The following is an 18,929-nucleotide window of genomic DNA, read 5'->3' as shown; positions in this document are numbered from 1 at the left end:
GGAGTCCTCCGGCCATGGCTTTTCCGCATAATACTGCACTTGTGTCTTACTGGTGCTCCCCTTCTTCTTGATATAATCCTGTACTGGCCCTGACTCAGTGGCGAGGTTAGCCACTTTTGACTTCTGTGCTCCTGGCCCTTCATCATGTAGCCCTTTTCCTGTATATCTACCTCTTCACTAAAGAAGGGTAAAAACCACGACCTCACATGTGGTCCTCGGGTGCTCTGCCTCTTAGAGCTTTGCTCTAGGGCAAGGGTTGGAAAACTTTCCTATGAAGGTGCGAATGGCAATATTATAGGGTTTGCAGGCCTTACAGTCTCTGTCACAACTACTCCTCTCTGCTATTGCAGAGTGAAAGCAGCCATAGACGACAAACAGATGAATGAGTGTGGTTGTGTGCCAATAAAACTTTATTTAATGACATTCAGTTTTGAATTTCATATAATTTGCATGTGTCACAAAAATTTTTTCTTCTTGATTGTTTTTCAGTCATTAAAAAAATATAAAAACTACTCTTGGTTCATGGGTCACCCCAAAACACGTGGCAGGCTTTGGCTGGTGGGCCTTAATTTGCCAACTCTTGTTCTAGAACTAATTGGGTAGCAGTCGTTTACATTTTGGTAATATTGTCACTGTGTCGGTTCTCCCGGAAGCACTGACAGTATAAGCCTTTAACTTCAGGTGAAAGGTTTTGTCACCTCTTAAAGGGATTTTGGGCAGCTGTGGCCATGATGGTGGTGGGGTGGGAGAGGTGATGCCAGGGGAATACCTGCCTCCACGTAAAAGAAGGTCAGTCCTGCTGTGCTCCTGTGTCTCCTCAGTGAAAATGGTAGATTTAAATCCTATATGTCGTTTATCTTTGAGCTTGGTATAGAGAAAAAGGTCTTGCTTTGGTTTTTGTAAAAATACCAGGCTTAGATCTTTTTGTGTGAGCTGTCATCAGTCATTGTGATTGTTGATCTTGTAAATTCATGCTTTTTAGTGCTGGCAGAAGGATTGCTTTTGTTTCTGAACAATTTCATGCAGTGTTTCTTTCAACAGGGACTTGCATTGAATTTCAACTTTAGCTATAGTTTTCATCTCAACTGGATTTTCAGGACATGGGCAACTGCCGTTATGCTACAGAGGAGTGCTTTGGAATCCTTTTGGTGTCAAAATAAAAAAAAATCATCACCAAGACCAATGTCAAGTGGCTTCCTCTAGGAGTTCTATGGTTTCAGGTCTTACATTCAAATCTTTAATGCATTTTGAGTTGATCTTTGTGTATGGTGTAAAATAAGGGTCCTGTATCATTCTTTTGCATGTGGCTGTCCAGTTTTTCCAATACCATTTACTGAAGATACTATCCTTTACCTAGTATATATGCTTGACTCCTTTGTTATAAATTATTTGACCACATATGTGTGGGTTTATTTCTGGGCTCTTTATTCTGTTTCATTGACCTATGTGTCTGTTTTTATGCCAATATCATACTGTGTTGATTATTAGAGCTTTTTAATGTAGTTCAAAATCAGGACATGTGATGTCTCCAGCTTTGTTCTTCTTATTCAACATTGCTTTGGTTGTTTAGTCTTTTGTGGTTTCCATACAAATTTTAGGATTGTTTATTCTATTTCTGTGAAAAATGCCTTTAGAATTTTGCGAGAATTGTAGATTGCTTTGGGTAGTATGGACATTTTAGCAATATTAATTCTTCCATTTCATGATCATGAAATATCTTTCCATTGATTTGTGTCTTCTTCAGTTTCTTTCATCAATATCTTAAAGTTTTCAGTGTATGGATTTTGTTTTGGCTATTTTAAGTCTTTTGATTTTCCATATAAATTTTAGAATTAACTTGTCAATTTCTACAAAAGCTTCCTGAGGTTTTCATCAGCATCATGTTGAACTATAGATTAATTTGGGGAGAATCGACATCTTAAGGATACCAAGTCTTTCAATCCACAACCATGGTCTAGTTCTCCATTTATTTAGATATTATTTAATTCTCTCACTGTTTCATGGTACAGGTGTTATACATATTTTGTTAAAAATCTACCTAAGTATTTCATGTTATTAGATGCTATTGTAAATAATATTACTTTTTTCATTCTATTTATTTGTTGCAACTATATAGAAATAGTTTATTTTTGATATTGTCCTAGTATTCTATGATCTTGATAAACTTAATTATTAATACAAAGAAGTTTCTTGATAGATACCTTGGGATTTTTTATTTACACAATTACGTTGTTAGCATATACAGATAGTTTTTTCTTTTTTTTTCCTTTTGGTATGCTAGGTGTAGATTGCTTGTAGATATTCTTTATCAAATTCTCTTCCTAGTTCACTGAGAATTAAAAAAAATCATGAATAGGTGCTGAATTGTGTCAAGTGCTTTTTTAGCTTCTGTTGAGATGATCATTTTTTTTCCTGTTTGTTAATATGATGAATTACATTGATTGCATTTTTTTGAATGTTAAAACAACTTTCAATTCCTTGGATGAACCCCATTTGCCATGATTATTATACTTTTAAAATATAGTCCTGAACTAAATGTTTATTAAACATATTTATTATTTTTGAGCCTATGTTCATAAAGGGAAATTTGTCTATAGTTTTCTTTTTTTATTAAGTTTTTTCATTAATCTATTTATTTATTTATTTATTTATTTAGGCTGCACCAGGTCTGCCTTGTGGCACGCGGGCTTCTCTAGTTTTGGTGTGCGGGCTCTAGAGTGTGTGGGCTCAGTAGTTGTGGCACGTGGGCTTAGTTGCAGTACGTGGGATCTTAGTTCCCTGACCAGGGATCGAACGTGGGCCCCCTGCATTGGGAGCACAGAGTCTTAACCACTGGACCACCTGGGAAGGTCCCTGTCTATAGTTTTCTGTGTCTTTGTCTGGTTTTGTTATCAGGGTAATGCTGGACTCATAAAATCAGCTGTGAAAGTTCCCTTCTCCTCTATTTCTTTTTAAATTTTTTAACCATTAAAAAAAATTGAAGTATAGTTAATTTACAATGTTCTGTTAGTTTCAGGTGTACCTTCTCCTCTATTTTTGAAGGAATTTACGTAGGATTGGTATTGTCTCTTCCTTAAATGTATCTAGAATTTCCCAGTGAAACTATATGAGCCTGGAGTTTTCTATTTCAGATTTTTCCATTTCTTTTGTCAGTTTTGGTAATTTCTAGCTTTCAAGGTATGTTACTAATTTATTGCCTCTTAGCTCTGAATACATCATTCTGAATATGCTCTGTGATGAACAAAGAAATTTCTGTAGTATTTTTCCTTTACTGTGAGCATGGTGTTAAGCTGTTTCAGTAGAGGGCGCTGGGGAGACTTTGTGGAAGGAGGGAGCCTCTCCTGCTGTTTCTGGTGTGTGGCCTGGGTTGGCGGGCTGTGTGTGTGGGCCTCTAGTGGCGCCTGCCTCAGCCACCGGCCCAGAACTCAGTTCTTCTGTGACTTTATAGTCTTGGCCTGGTGATGACTTTTCTGCAACCCTCTTGACAAGGAAACCAGAGCCTCTGTGCTGTCCACGTACTCTTGAGTCCCTGCAGATGATCTGAGGCTCCTGCGTGCCCAGGATCCCATTGTGCACTCACGCCACTGGGTTCTGATCGCTTACATTCTGAAAGGTAGCCTGTTGTTTGCCCTGTATCTCCAGATAAGCTCTGGCCTACAAACCCGTGAACTTCTCTGCTATCCAGTGGCTTAACTGCACCTTCTCCAAGGAAGTTTGAATCCTTCCAAGTCTGTCCTTCCTTAGGTATGTGCAGTCCTCAGGTAGCATAGAGTTTCCTTAGATTATATAGTTACTTTTTAATTATGATTAATATTCTCTATGTTAGACTTCCACTGTTTGACCTACTGTGTGGTTTCCATCTCCTGATTGGACCCAGACCGCTACACAGGAATTTCTTGTAAGCACTACTTGGGTTGAGACTTTTTGTGATCTGTGGATTTTGTCCTCATTTCAAGAAGGGTAGGAGATATTGCTATGTATTTAACTGGTATTTTTCCTCCTCCCCTCACTCACCTCATCCCCCCCATGTGCTTTAATCTGAGATTTAACTAAAGTGACAGGTGGGGGAGACCAAGTGTGTGGTGAGTAATATTTCTGTAAGAACTGAAATTCAACAAACAATGAGCCAGGAACATGGTTTCCTACGTCACTGAAATGACTAGCTCAAGCTTGACCCTTCCCGTGTCTCATGGTGGTTAGCAGAGATGTTTGGAATTTCTTTTTTATTTTTTTATTTTTTGGCTGCACCACACAGCACGTGGGATCCTAGTTCCCCAACCAGGGATTGAACCCGCACCCTCTGCATTGAAAGCGTGGAGTCTTAACCACTGGACTGCCAGGGAAGTCCCTGGAATTTCTTAATGCACAGTAAGGATCCTTCTATTTTGCTGCTTGGAATAGAGGTACTATGACCTTAAACTGCTATGGATGAAGTGTCCAAGGCTAATTAAAAACCAGGTTTAATATCAGCAACAATTTTCATTTTTAGCTTTTATTTTGATTCCCATAGAAAAGGGGAAAAACTGTGTTTTTTATAGGTACCACCATGGGTAAAAATAATCCAGCTGTCTTCTTACTTCCATCTAGTCAAAGAAAAAAGCCCCTCAACTCAAGCAAACAACCAATCAAACAACCAAGCAAAACCCCATCAAAATACAGAAGATTTTCTCCATTGCAATTAAGGCCTTTGGCATGAATTTAACTTTAGCTTCCCTGGGAATTTTGGAAAAACGTTTTTTTTCATTGTTTTTTTAAGCCCTATGAGGCAAAGGTATAACTTCCCCAAACAAAACAGCAGGAAAAGCAACTAACAATCCTCTGGATGATGCAAATGAATAAAGATTGCCTGAATTATTGCAGAAGTGCTGAAAGCCTTATTCTGGTATTTTAGACACTATTCCTAGATTTTAGTGGTTTAGGAACACCTGTTTTAGCAATCCCAGCACACTAGAGAACAAGTTGGTGGAAAAATAAAATTACATATAGTCTCCAGGTTAGAAATAGATCATCTTCCAGGGGTTGATTTGTAAATCAGTTAGACTGGAAATACCTTTTTCCTTTATAAAGGTGAAAGTTCTATATAGCTTTATAAAAGCTGGTTTGAGTTCCTGCCGTATAATCAGTAGTTGTCCTTTGCTAAAACTTACATTATTTCCCCTTTATTAGAACATGTTATTAGTTATCTACTGCTATATAATCAATTATCCCCAAAGGTAGCAGCTTAAAAGAACAATCATTTATTATCTCACAGTGTTTTTTGGGGGGGGCTGGTGGGTAGGGAATCGGGGTGTGGCTTAGCTGGGTGACCCTGAAGCCGGGCCCCATGAAGCTGGAATCAAGATGTCAGCTGTGTTGCGTCTTCTGAAGACTCAACTTCAGGAGGATCTGTGCTCTAGCTCGTGGAGGCCTGCCAACAAGTGAGCTTGAGAGCAGTCCTTTCCCAGTTGAGCCTTCAGATGAGACTACAGCCCTAGCCAGCACCTTGATTCCAACTTGTAGGAGACCCTGAGCCAGAACTACCCAGCTTTACATCCTCAACTGTGATGAGACCACTGAATTTAAATTGTACTTAGCGTTTGAGCAGTGAGATTTCCTCCTCTTTTGGGAGAAAAAAAGTCTCCTTTCTACAATGATGAATAAAGTGGAGATTTCTTTCTATGGTCAAGTTAGTAGCTGGACAGGTTGGGGAAGTAGGGAAATGTTTCCTTTGTCCAGATGTAGCTTACAGCCAACTTGGCTGGTGTGAAAGCGTGTGTTCTTAGTGTTGCAGGGTAGAACTTAGAATATATTTTCGCGCTGAGACAGTATCTCATAAACGGTGGTTAGAATCCTAGAAAGAGTTATATTTGAGACTCATTATAGGTTGAGTAGGCCCTTGTGGGCTAGCTCACCACCATTTATAACAGCATGTTCATGAGAAAATGGATTCTATATCCCAGATGTCCATCTCTTAAACATGCTTTTGAAATGTGACTCATTTTAAAGTTGGGGACTTGCCTGTATTTCATTAGCTCCTCTCCAGCTACCTTCCACACAATAGTTTACATTTTGAGTTATCAGCCTTTTGGGAAGATAAAGTGGCAGAAAATAGAGATGACTATAATTTACTCTTAGCACTAAGAGCCTGGCAGACCTATCAAGGCATAATTTTACGCAAAATCAGGTTTTCTGCAGGGCCTGCACTGAAGTCCCTTTATAGTTGAGTTATACCAGGTCACAGTCATCTCCTTTTGTAGAATTCTAGGGTCTTAATCAGGTCCCTCCACAATCACTCGATAAGATTTAGTACATGAGAATGTACTAAAATGAGAAATATTCTTGTCCTGCTTTATATCCCCACCACCCGCAACCCATATCTCTACGAAGCTGATGGCCTTCCAGCTGGGAGAGACCATCATTCAGGCCCTGGGTGGGCTCAGTGGAAGGCTGCTTGCCTTGGCCTCCCACGTGCTTGATATTTTCAGACACGACTCTCATTTTATTCAGCAATGCTCCAGTCAGTCATTAGAGAATTCATCTCGGAATCAGCCCATCACTTGAATATCCAAGGATATGCTTGAGCCCATATTCAAGGACGATTACCCAATAGGCTGTGCTCTGCCCTCTCTAGTCCCTGTCCCTCCATTAAGTCAGGTGACCAAAAGCATGCTTGAAGAGCCACCCTGTCTCCACTGAGCTTCCCTGAGTTAAGATGTTCAGTTTTATGTCACTCTTTCATGGTGGACAAGTATAGAAAACATCATAAAATGACTTTCTGTGTCATTTGTAGAACTGTACTTGAAGATTTTGTCCATCATATTTCCTAATATGAATATGCACTGGGTTGTCAGATGTCCCTTAATCAGCCATGTGACCAAACCTGCTCTCTCAGGATGCCAGTCCTTGGGGGACATCTTCAAAGTGGACTAGCTACCTGTGCTGTTGCTCTAGTAAGAGCCGGATTCAAGAAAATTTCACTGGCTTTTTGGAAATCAGTGGAAGGTTTCATAGTAAAAACCTGATTTATCTTTTTTTTTTTGAGGGAAATATAGGATGTTTCAACTGCTTTTAAAATTATGAATGGTGAGCATAATTCCTGTTCAGTAAATCTAAAATAGTTTTTCAAATACCCTTTTCTTCTGTTGCGGAGAAAAGTTACAAGGGAGAGAGAAACAGAAAGGATGAGGGACAGGAGGGACAGAGAAATAATTAAAATACATACCAAATTCCAGAAAGGCAAAGTACTGCTGATGTACCAGTCTGCTTTCCTCCCTCCCTCCCTCCCTGCTTTCTTCCCTTCCTCCCTCCCTTTATCTTTCTCTCTCTGCCTCCTTCCCTCCCTCGTCCCCTCCCTCTCTCTTCTTTGCTGTAAAATAAAGTCAAACCTAGAAATACCTTTTATTTTTAGATAAATAATATTTTAATACCATCTAAAATTTGTAGTGGTTGATCCTCTTAAAATCCTTTTCCTTTTGAAAGGAGGACAATTAACATACTGCTTGGAGAAGGCAGATCAATTTCAGAGAGGAAATGGAGTGATAACTCTGTCTTGAGGCCTTTTAAGATACTATGAACTACCCAGAATTTTAAAGCCTGGTAACAGTTCTGCTGCTTTGAGATACAAGTGGAATCATCTTGGGTGTTTGTCCTGAGCCTGGATAAAATGTAAGCATCAGGCTGATCTGAGCCCAGGGGCTGCTTGCCCGCCACTGGCCACTCCTGTGTCTCAGCAATGCCCTCAGCCCTGGGAAGAGGCTCTCAGGCCGCAGGGGTAATCACGGGGTAGCAAAGACTGGGGACATTTAAAATGTTTTTTATTTCTATTTTCAAGAAAGTAATGCATCACATGGAACAAAATTCAAAAGGTAAAAATAGAATATTAAAAAAAGAAATTGTAGCATATTATACACATTACCTTGCCTGTTGATTTTTCCCCCCAATTAACAATGCATCTTGTAGATAGTTCTATGTCTTTACCTGTAGAGTTACCTCATTCTTTATAATGGTGCATATTGTTCCACATTATAGACTATTTTATGTAAAAGGTTGGTACCAGTCTCTTTACAAACAATCCTGAAATGACTATCTTTGCACATGAACAAAATGTATTGTAGGAGCTAATCGGTGATGGATCTTGTTAATGGTCAGTGTTAATGTTCCATCTCCTTATCAATATTTTATTCCCCTCAGACTCTTCTGTCTCTTTCTCCTTACCACCACCAACAGTAATAACTTAATAAATTGAAAATGTATTGATTTAAATGGAAGCCAAATTGACATCCATGTTTATATCCATGACTGTTCCTCTTTCTTTCTAATTAAAGTCCCGTATTTAGCTGTATCTCCTTCATTTCTAATGTCAAAAGATAATTGAGACAAGTTCCCTGTAAGGCTCGTAACAACATATTCCATTTTTGATTAGGAGCTTCCACTTAGAAATAAAGTCATAATTCGTTTTCATGAAAGAACAGTCACGGAAAGCAGATAGGTCTGGCCTTACCCTGGTGCCGGCCTGCGTGGTGCGTTGAGGAGGATCTTGTGGGGGGAAAGACTGGTGTTGGTCTGGGACAGATTGCAAGGGGAGGTCTGGCCCGTCAGGCTCAGCTGAGCAGAGGGCCCCATCATTTATCACTGTCACGGGGGTGGAGACGGGGGTAGGGGAGTCACTGGACCATTCCTGCCCATCGGCGGCCTGATAGCAGACGCGCTTCACTCAACCTCCAGGCAGATGCTGTGCCATCAAGGGGCTCCTTCCTGCTGGAGGCCGCTGACCCGGTCACAAGGAAGGAGGAAGCAGACCACTGCTTGCTACGGCGCTTTGCTCAAGCCCTGCGCCGCTTCCTCTCAGGGTGTGTATACAGTGTGTGTAAGAGCGTAATCAGTGGTATTAGAGGCATACACGGAGGCTCCAAAGTGTTACTAGACGCTGATGATGGGATGAGAGCATACCTCTGTGGGGCTCATGCTTTAATTACATTTCCAGGACTTGGATGCTCTGCACGGCGCTGATCATTTTCATACGGGCAAACGCTGTCGTAGACGTGGAGGGGACTAAAGCAGCCCAAGCCGGGGACACCAAGTCTCTGAAGGGCAACGGCTTTTACAACAATACTAAAAAGTATGATCTCTGTGTGATCCTTTATAGATACATTTAACATTCATCTTCAAAATCTAAAATATGTTTTAGGATCAATAGGAAACGTACCTTAGAAATCATTTTGGTGTACAGCCACCTTTATTTATTTACTTATTTATTTATTTTTGGCTGTGCTGGGTCTTTGTTGCTGCGCCTGGGCTTTCTCTAGTTGCGGCGAGCGGGGGCTACTCTTCGTTGCAGTGCGCGGGCTTCTCATTGCGGTGGCTTCTCTTGTTGCGGAGCACAGGCTCTAGGCGCGCGGGCTTCAGTAGTTGTGGCTGGCGGGCTCTAGAGCGCAGGCTCAGTAGTTGTGGCACACGGGCTTAGTTGCTCCGCGGCATGTGGAATCTTCCCTTACCAGGGCTCCAACCCGTGTCCCCTGCACTGGCAGGCGGATTCGTAACCACTGCGCCACCAGGTAAGTCCCTACAGCCACAGATTTTAACACAACTGTTTTCAACACTGTTATTCACGGAGATGTCACATTCATCAAGCTGACATGTGGATTTTAATTCTTCAAGTAACCTTATTTTAAATGGAATTTCTCATCTCAAGACTGTCTAATTTTGGTAGTCATTAGGAATTACATGTGTTAAGAGGAGGCAGGGAGATTTCATAAAAGTCAGGTGGAAATTTTTCCATCAATTAATATTATATACTTATCACAGATGCCTAAATTAGACATGGTTCTTAAATGTGGTAATTAATAACAGTATTACACGAGTGAAAATGGAATTCTTCTAAAAATGAAATGAATATTGACGGAATGCTTTTCTTGGGATAATGCAGTGTGAATTGGGAACTCATGCTCGTCTGATAATCATGGGGTAACAGGGGTACCCTGTGTTAAAGAGCTGTAGGCAGTGCCGCTAACACAGGAGCCTCCGTAGGTGTACCTGGTCAGCAGCTCTGACAAGTGCGGCAGGCGCATTGCTGGTCAGTGAAGGATGAAGAGAAGGCAGGCGCTGTCTTACTATCTTACTGTATGACCGACAGTAAGCCCGGTGCCTGGCACATAAGCGATGTTCAATCATTGTTTTCTGAACTGTGATGTTATTTGGATGGAATATGGATCCCTGTGCCTGGACTTGCTGGAGCAGCTATGTCCCCCCAAGTCCCTCTGTCAGCCTCCTTTCCTCCTTCCCCCACACGCCTGCCAATGGGTTCATAAGCTCCGGAGCCCTGCGCATCTCGGCAACAGTGCCCTCGTCAGGGGATTTAATAGGGCAGTCATGCAGCTGGGTCGAGTTGGTCCTGAAGTCCCTGAGCGTCTCCAGAGCTCTTCACCCAGGGGGCCTTGTGTTAAGGAACAAGCGAGAGTTCAAGGTACTCAAAACCCTGGAAAGAAAAGGGTCCTTATGCGACCAAGCAGGAAGTGATCTGCTCATCGGTTTTTCTCACTTAAGAGAGTTTCAGTGGTTTCTCTTGCTCTGTCTCCTTCTCAAAGAAAACAGAGGAATGGGACTAAAAGGAAAACGTTTAGATTTGTACAACTTGAAAATATACCTAATAGGATCTAGATTTCCTCTTTTTTCTTGCTATTCTCCACTTAACTCTATATTATTACTATTTTCTGACGCCGTGGAAGAAACCTTTTTATGATCATACTTTTAAAATTATGAGGTAATATTGCATCTGAGGACTGTGCCACAATTTACTTCATTATCCCCCTTTTGTTGGGCCATATAGGTTTTTTACGGATTTTCACTATTATAAACAATTCTGCTATAAACATCTTTGGAAACCTTTGCCTCCCTTCTGATTATTTCCGAAGGTAGAAATAATTTAAAAGCTTTTGACATTCTTGATGCATATTGCCAGACTACTTTCCAAATAGATTGTAGCATTCCCACTTCCATGAACAGTATATGAGAAAGCCCATGTCTCTACACCCTCACTGGTACTTGGCGTTGGTTTTGTAATTTTGCCTTCACGAATTAAAAATAGTATCTCATTGTGTGGTTGAGCATCTACTCATGTATGTGTTTCTTATTGACATTTAATTTTTTTTTTTATATATTTAATTTTTTATGTGTAATCTGTCTTCCTATCATTCTCCACTTTGTCTCTGGCCGTGGAATCACTGTCTTTTACAGAATCATGGAAGCCTGCTTGGGAACGTACAGAAATAATTCTGACACTGGTTTCTAGGGCATCTGGTCTACCTCCTGGCCTCTCATTGTGGGCATCCCTGTGGTCACTCTGCTTTACTCTCCTGTGCCGTCTTGTGGGGACACAGCAGGATCATTCTGGGCCAGTTTTTCTTAGGAACAGGAAAGGGCTGATGTCTGAGGCCTTGTGCACTTGGCGTTGCTGTTCCGGGTTTAGAGTCACACTTGTGGTCTTATGCCCTGAGCAGACCTCAGAAAACACAGCAGGCACATCACGAAAAGTAAAAATGTCCTCTGCTTGCATAATGCTTTATTTTTAAAACACACTGTCATCCTCAGCTCACTCTTCTGGCCAGAAATCTCCTCTTAGGCTTTCTCTCAATAAGTTTGTTGATTAGATGGATCTCCTTGAGTGTAGGGTCTATGGAGTTTATCTTTCTTCCCACAGCAGCTAGTACCTGGCACGTACTAAACACGTAACTGCTAGTGGGTCTGAGCCGTAATAAGCTCCACCGTTTGGAGCTGATGCCTCACCAAACGTGTCCTCACTGGGGCTGAGCCCAGCCTTGCTCTGCCCTGTCCTGCACTGTCACTGTGCCATTCGGGCTCTGCTGCAGGGGGACCCCGGAGGTGCAGGGCTGCCTGAGCCCGAGGAATCACCACCTTCACTGGCCAAGAGCCGGTCTTCAGTTTGTTGTTCCTGGAGCAAAGGGAAAAGGCATTAACTGGAGGAAGGACAGCGGCTGGGGCATAAGGATAAAATCCTCAATGACAGGTGAATTTTTGTTTCCGTGCTACAATCTAAGATGTTCTCATCTGATCTTCCTGCCTTTTCCATCACGTGTTTTTTGCTTTTAGGGCGGCTCCCACTTAGATACACGGTCACCGGTCACCATGGGAGGCAGACAGTGCGGGCTGGCCCTGCGCTCCCCCTGCAGCCCTGGGGGAGCGCTCGCCTCTGGGTGTTCCAAGCAGGGGGGCACCTTCGGCTCACTCCCGCCATTGCCTTTGCTGGGGGCGCCTCTCCAGCCGCTCCTAGCCACGACTCCCCCTGCCTCTAGTCGCCTGCCTCACCAATCGGTAGGAAGGACTCCAGCTTCCTTGGGCACAGGATGGGTGGAGAGCAGAGGTCGGCCCTCCCCGTAACTTGCCCACCGCCATGGAACTTCCCCCCTCCCCCTCCTCACATACAGAGTACGCCCTGGATTAACGTTCACCTTAAAACCCCATAGCCAAAGTAACAGGCACTGTAAGGAACAAAAATATGATAGAAGCACAGTGCCTCTGGGCAGAGGGGGCCGGAAGCATCATCACCTGACCTCTCCCGGTGCACCTGCCCTGTATCTGGGTGACTGGGCTTCAGCTGCATCCTCCGGACTCCTGCTGCCCTTTCTTTACAAATCAACAGTCGTCAGTTCATCCTTACAGCGCTGTGAAGGGCACCTTGGCAGGACCGGGGCCCAGGATGCTTAGTCAGTGTGATCAAAGGACCCTCTGCTGGAGACAGAGCCTCGGCCAAGGCTCGGGCTTGTGGGCCAGATATGAACCCGCCTTAGTTCCAGTCTGACTTGTCCTTGAGACACCAGGGATTTGGGATCTAGAGAAAGAGCCACAAGGAAACAGACAAGGGGAGGGGCTGTGAGACCATGTTTGGTTTTGGGGCCTGACAGATCTGTGTTACCTTATTCATGAAATAAATGCACTCTTACTCCAGCCCCAGACTGAACCTAATCGCCACCGATGAGCTTCATGGCGGCGTGAATGACTGATAGTAACACAGGACGAGTATGCGTTGGGTTTTGTGGGGTGACTAACACGACGGGGGGGCAGGCACCACTAGATGGTCTGCAGCTCTGAGGCTTCAGTCCGATATACAGCTGTTCCAGTCCTGGGATGATTCTGCGCCCAGCAGTGGACCCGGACTCCCAGGACAGCAGCAGCAGTTCCTGGGATCTCCAATTAGGTGGTGTCGCCATGGTCACCCAGACTGGAGGGGTTTGGCCCTACAGGAGAATCCTGAGGATCTGGGGGCCCACCCTCCAGTCCCCCACTTCCCTGCCATTTACCTGTAAGTCCCCCCGACAACCTTACCCAGAAGATAGGAATTTTAGCTCTCAGCTTGAGCACAGGACGTGGTGCTAATCACCGGTTGGTTTATGTCTGCATTTGCATTACTGCAGGTGCATTATTGAACTGTTTTATTGTATTTTTCTGAAGGAAGAAAACAGTCATAAAGTCTGAAGTGCATTAGACATTCATAAAACAAAACAAAACAAGAAACAGCGTCAGCCTCATCTTCTAAAGCTTTTGAAGTGCCCCCCAAATCCCCTTCAGAATCTCTCTGATAGTTGACTTTGACCCAATCGTGCTCTAATTAACCTCGCTGCTCCTCGAGCACTGGGCTTTCAAGATAAATGGAAATCTGTTCCTCGTTCTCACATGCCCTTGACTGAGGACACGTCATGGCCATCAGTAGAGGTTGTCCTCCTGGAGCGTGGGGCTTTAGAACATGCTCGCACGGAGCCCAGCCGGCCAGATGGGCGGTATCCAGCCTGCTGTGGCCAGGCAGCAGCTGTCCCTGTCACAGACCCCCTCCTGTTTCTGTGTCATGCTCTGCTGGTAATCAATAGTTTGTGCCCAATCAATGAGTGACTTTTCTGTTTAGTCAGTTTGATTGTTTCTGTGGTGAAATGTGCCACCAATTTTGAAAAAAAAAATTACAAATGCTGATTAGGTTCCCAGGTGAGTCTCCCCACCCCCAGTCTTATTTGACCTTTAGAATATGTTTAAAGGGTCTCTGGTTCTTTGGCCCCCAAGTCCTGTACTTGCCTCAGCAGAGTTTCAATGGGAAAATGCCCTCGGTTTGCAGGACTAGCACTGCCATTGCTTGGTTTTTAACAACTCCCCGTTCTTTCCTCATGGAATGGAAGGTAGCACTCAGATTTCCCTCCATTCTTTTATCCGTAAAGCTGTATAGAGTTTTGGAGATTTTCAAAGCATCTTTTTAAAAATTGCAATGTATTATGTAGAAATGAGAAAGAAAATGGCTTTTCTTTGTACCATCTTTCTGTTTTATTCACTTAGACCAGGAATAACAAAGTGATTTCACCACACATGCCCCCCCGAAGGAATAAGAGACCCTGTGGGGTGCTAAGTTGAGAAAAGATTTTGTGGTCATATTTGGGGATCATGAAAGTCTGCTGTGATTGATTAATGATGTCTGCCACGGGCATGAAGGTGGAGGAGAAGTAAATACGTGCCATGTATTTGTCATTCCTGACTCAGATCTTGTGAAAAACAAAGTTCACGTGTAGATGGTAATACTAGCCTGACAGTTAAGTAATGTGTACTGCATGCCAGGCGCCGTTCTAAGTGCTTTGCATATATTAACTCATTTGATTCTCACAGCAACCCACAAAGTAGGTACAAATGAGGAAACGGAGGCACAGCGAGGCTAAGTTGCTAAGCCAAGGTCGTACAGCTAGGAAGTGGAAGGGCAGAGATTCAGGGTCAGGCAGTTTTGTTCCTTAGCCCTGGATACTGTGCTGTCTCTCCTTGGCTAATGCTGTGTCTTTGCTGTCCAGGGACTGAGGTAAGGCTCAGCTCTGGTTCAGGAGAAAATACAAAATCAAGTTAACAGGGCGTGTTATCTTTGGGCCTCAGGCTCTAGAATGAAAGATAAGACAGAGTCCCGGGTAACTTTGGCACTGAGGAGAGAGTTGCATGTGAATCCTCCTTCCTCTCTGGGTAGCATTTCCAATCTCTCCACATCCATTTTCTCAGATGAGAGTAGGTGGATGGGAAGGGAAGAGGAGTGGCGTTTAAGGACTAGAACAGAGGAGTTCCTTGATCTCCAGGCCACCTGGCTGGGGAGACTCTGAGTGGCCATTTTCAGTGATCATTTTTGTGTGAGGGACACATGTACATATAAAGAGAGATATATGTTTAGCGTATCAAATAATATATCTTTCATAATGGCTGAAGAGAGACTTTTTAGTAGTTTGTTTTCCTTCGTTAATTTAGCAACTATTTATTGAACACCTATGCTGGGTCCCACAGTGTGCTGTAATTGTGGAAACAGTGAACCAATATGAGCCCTGCCTTCTCTGAGCTTGTAGTCTACTTGCTGGAATAATGACTAAGTGTAAGGTGCAGCTCTGACTGTAGTAGAGGTAATGAGGGACTGAGGTGGCCAGACCATGTGGGTTTTTGAAGCTGCATTAAGGAGTTCTGACTTTAGCCTAAGAGTGGGAAGCCATGGAAAGTGGGGGAGAGGGTCGGGGACTTTGTGTTACATAATCAGAGTTAGACATATATACACTACCAAATGTAAAATAGATAGCTAGTGGGAAGCAGCTGCATAGCACAGGGAGATCAGCTCGGTGCTTTGTGACCACCTAGAGGGGTGGGATAGGGAGGGTGGGAGGGAGGGAGATGCAAGAGGGAAGAGATATGGGAACATATGTATATGTATAACTGATTCACTTTGTTATAAAGCAGAAACTAACACACCATTGTAAAGCAATTATACTCCATAAAGATGTTTGAAAAAAAAAAAACTACTTAAAAAAAAAAAAGATAATTGTGGCGACACTGAGAAGAATGAATTAGAAAGGGGATGTGGAAGAGCTAGAGGTGCTTGTAGGAGTCCAGGCAAAGAGGCCGTAAGAGTTGGGACTAGGGTGGTTTGGATGGTGAAGGGAAGAAGTGGAAGGATTCTAAAGGTATCTGGAAGGCAGAATTAGCCAGATTTGGTGATAGATCAGATATGGGTAGCAGGGAGAGAGAATGGCCAAGGATGCCTAGAAAGTAGGAGGATGGTGGTCCTATTCCCAGGGGTAGGGATGCTGGAAGAGGGTCAGGTTTGGAGTGGAAGGATATCCTGCTGCATTGGAGGTGCTTTTGAGCTGTCCCAGAGGAGATGTCAAATAGGCCACACTCTTTATGGTAAGTGTGTAGTGTTTCGACTGGACTATACTTAAGTCCTGATGGACTGTCCTGGGAAACTAAGTACTGCAGAAAAAATGTTAGAAATCTATAATTTTGTTGACTTTAAAAATCCAAACAAACATATTTTCATCTAGGAAATAAGACTCTGACAATGACAAAGACAATTGATAGAGATAAATATCTTGCATAATCTTCCTAGGTATTTTTGTTTTTGCATATTTCTCTGCCAGTCTTTTCCCATAAGCATTCATATTTTTGTTAGTTGTTATTATAGTCTACATTCAGCGTGTAATAGGATTGTTTTCACTTACTGTTATCCCAAATATTTTTTCACATTCAATATATCTCTCAAATTCTATATTTAAAATGTTGCATGATATTCCATGCTTGTGATAAATCATGAATTATAATTTTCTAAGCTATTTCTCTGTTTCTGGATATTTAGTTGCTTTAAAGATTTCTTTATTGCCAGTAATACTTTAATAAATATTTTTATGTCTACCACCTTTTTTTTTTTTTCTCTTGCATTTTTCCTTAGATTAAATTTTTATGAGCGGGATTAGTGGGTTAGAGTTTGAAAGGGTTTACACCTCTTGATATGTGTAAAGGCAAACGTTTTAAAACCTCCGACAGGGGCTTCGGGGTCCTAACTGCAGAACAGAGCTGTGGCCTCCACGTGGAGCCCCGTCACGTTCCTTTGGATTCAGTAACCAGTGGTCCTAACCATACGTGAGCACTGGCCAAGGCCCCAGGGCCACCTGTGACCTTCCCTCTTGCATCTGCTGGTGGTGCCAGTTAGAGCCTCGAGGCTATGAGGCTTGTTCTCTGGTTCAGCCTGGCTCCTCGCCTTCTCCCAGCTATTCTGTTCTTCAGGTAGTGCCACCATCCCTCAAGAGTCCGGGGAAGCCGCTGAACTGACGGTACCCTGAAGGGATCGTCTAGCTAGGCTGAGCCTCGTAAGCCTTCAGGTTCTAACATACTTGCAGTGGTGCCGCGGAGGCTGCCTAGGGTCCCCATGGATTTGGGTGGGGTTCTCAAGACCTTCCATGACCTGGTGCCTGCCTCCCAATCCATCCTGAAGCGCCATTGCTTCTCAGCATGTCTCCTCTACTGCGCCCAGACTAGACTCTAGTCTGGCCCAGGATGCTGCCTTGGTTGCACCTCCTCCTGGCTCTCACTCGAGTTGCTCCCTCACCCTCTGCCTTTCCAAACCCTGCTCCTCCTTTTAGACTCGACACTAGTTGCAATTCCTCCAGGCCCTGGCTCTGCCTTGCAGCTTGCTGTCCCTCTGCTGCAAACTCTTACAGAACCTTTAGTCCCCACTCCAGGACTTAGCACACAATGGTAAGCTTTCCGGTAAAGTTCGCTCTTGAAATTTTTTACCTCTTGAAGATAATTGTACACTCCTCGAGGGCAAGGACCATGTCAGTCTTCCCCTCTAAACGCCTCAGAGCCTAGCTTTGGTGCTGAGCCCTGTGCCAGAGCTCAATAAATCGAATGTGACCCATGAAATCAAAATATAAGTGCACCATGATGCAGTGTCAAAGTGTTTTAGCCATTCTTTTCTTATGTATTTTCAACATAAATGCCCATATTCAAACATTCCTGAGGATCTTCTTAGACTACTCGTAGATGGACCATGCTCAGATCTTCTCTATCTGGTTGCAGTTTGGGGGTTATAAAAATAAGTTAATGTTGGAAAACAAGCTGGTCACTTTTTTTTTTTTTTTTTTTTAAGATTTTTAGAAATTTCATGTAATGTCTGAAACATTTATATTAACATATTTCCATACATATTTCCATACAAATACAAATATAAGATTTTTAGAAATTTCATGTAATGTCTGAAACATTTATATTAACGTATTTCCATACATATTTCCATACAAATACAAATATAAGATTTTTAGAAATTTCATGTAATGTCCGAAACATTTATATGAACATATTTCCATACAAATAACCCAATGAAAGTTTAGTATTAGTTGTTTTGTTTTTTTATACTGCAGGTTCTTATTAGGCATCAGTTTTATACACATCAGTGTATACATGTCAATCCCAATCGCCCAATTCAGCACACCACCATCCCCCAAACTGGTCACTTTTTATTTCGAAGTCCTTGATACGCACTCGGGTGGGAAGGATGATTGGTGGAGGTGACGAGGGTGGATGACGAGTAGTAAGAAGCACTGGAATGAAAGTCTGTCTGGTCTTTAAAAGGCAAGCGTCTCTGGCCCCTGGAACAGTGCTTGACTTGTGAAATGATGTCGTCTGCTATCCCGGTTCTTGAAAAATTGGTCCCAGGCTTACCCTGCTGTCTTTACAGCTCACTTTACTTCTGATCATCAGGAGTCCTCAGGGGAAGCCACCTCAGTGCGCCCTGGAGTCCCGAGCTCTCCTTGTTCTCCAGGGTACGGCCCGGCACACAGGGGACCCTCTGGCCAGGAGTCAGGAGCTTCCAGGCTGGGCTGGCTCTGCTGCCCCCCCCCGCTCTGCTGCACGGCTCTGCACGTGCTTGGGTGTGGGCGCGCTCACTTGTAAAATGACATGCCTGAATCAGGCCATCTCTAGGCTCCTTTGTAACTGAGATTAAAAACAAAATAGTTGAAACTCTCTTAAGAGGGTGAGCTTGGGTACCGTTGCTAACTAAACATGAGAACTAGGCTCTCTGACACATTTAATGACATGTGTTAGTATGTGTGTAGAACTTTACACTTAACTTGCATTTCTTTCTTTCTTTCTCTTCTTTTTTT

At 43.1% G+C, this 18,929-nt stretch overlaps 1 protein-coding gene across 8 annotated transcripts in view; it reads left to right on the top strand.

Moving 5' to 3' along the window:
• MSRA (methionine sulfoxide reductase A) overlaps positions 1–18,929 on the top strand; it is a 380,733-nt gene that overhangs the window by 128,067 nt on the left and 233,737 nt on the right. The window contains exon 1 of one of the 8 annotated variants that reach the window (XM_082402911.1): positions 15,529–16,173. The exons of the other annotated variants lie outside the window; for them this stretch is intronic. Within the exon in view, the coding sequence (XP_082259037.1) occupies positions 16,044–16,173 (130 nt within the window). The 5' untranslated portion in view covers positions 15,529–16,043. Of the gene's footprint in view, positions 1–15,528; positions 16,174–18,929 lie in introns of those variants that run through there. 8 annotated transcript variants of the gene reach the window in all.

This window comes from Balaenoptera borealis, assembly GCF_965194805.1.
Source record: "Balaenoptera borealis genome assembly, chromosome: 8".
In the NCBI taxonomy this organism is placed as follows: Eukaryota; Metazoa; Chordata; class Mammalia; order Artiodactyla; family Balaenopteridae; genus Balaenoptera; species Balaenoptera borealis.
The sequence above is the reverse complement of the archived record's forward strand: the minus strand, read 5'-3'. Positions and strand labels throughout refer to the sequence as shown.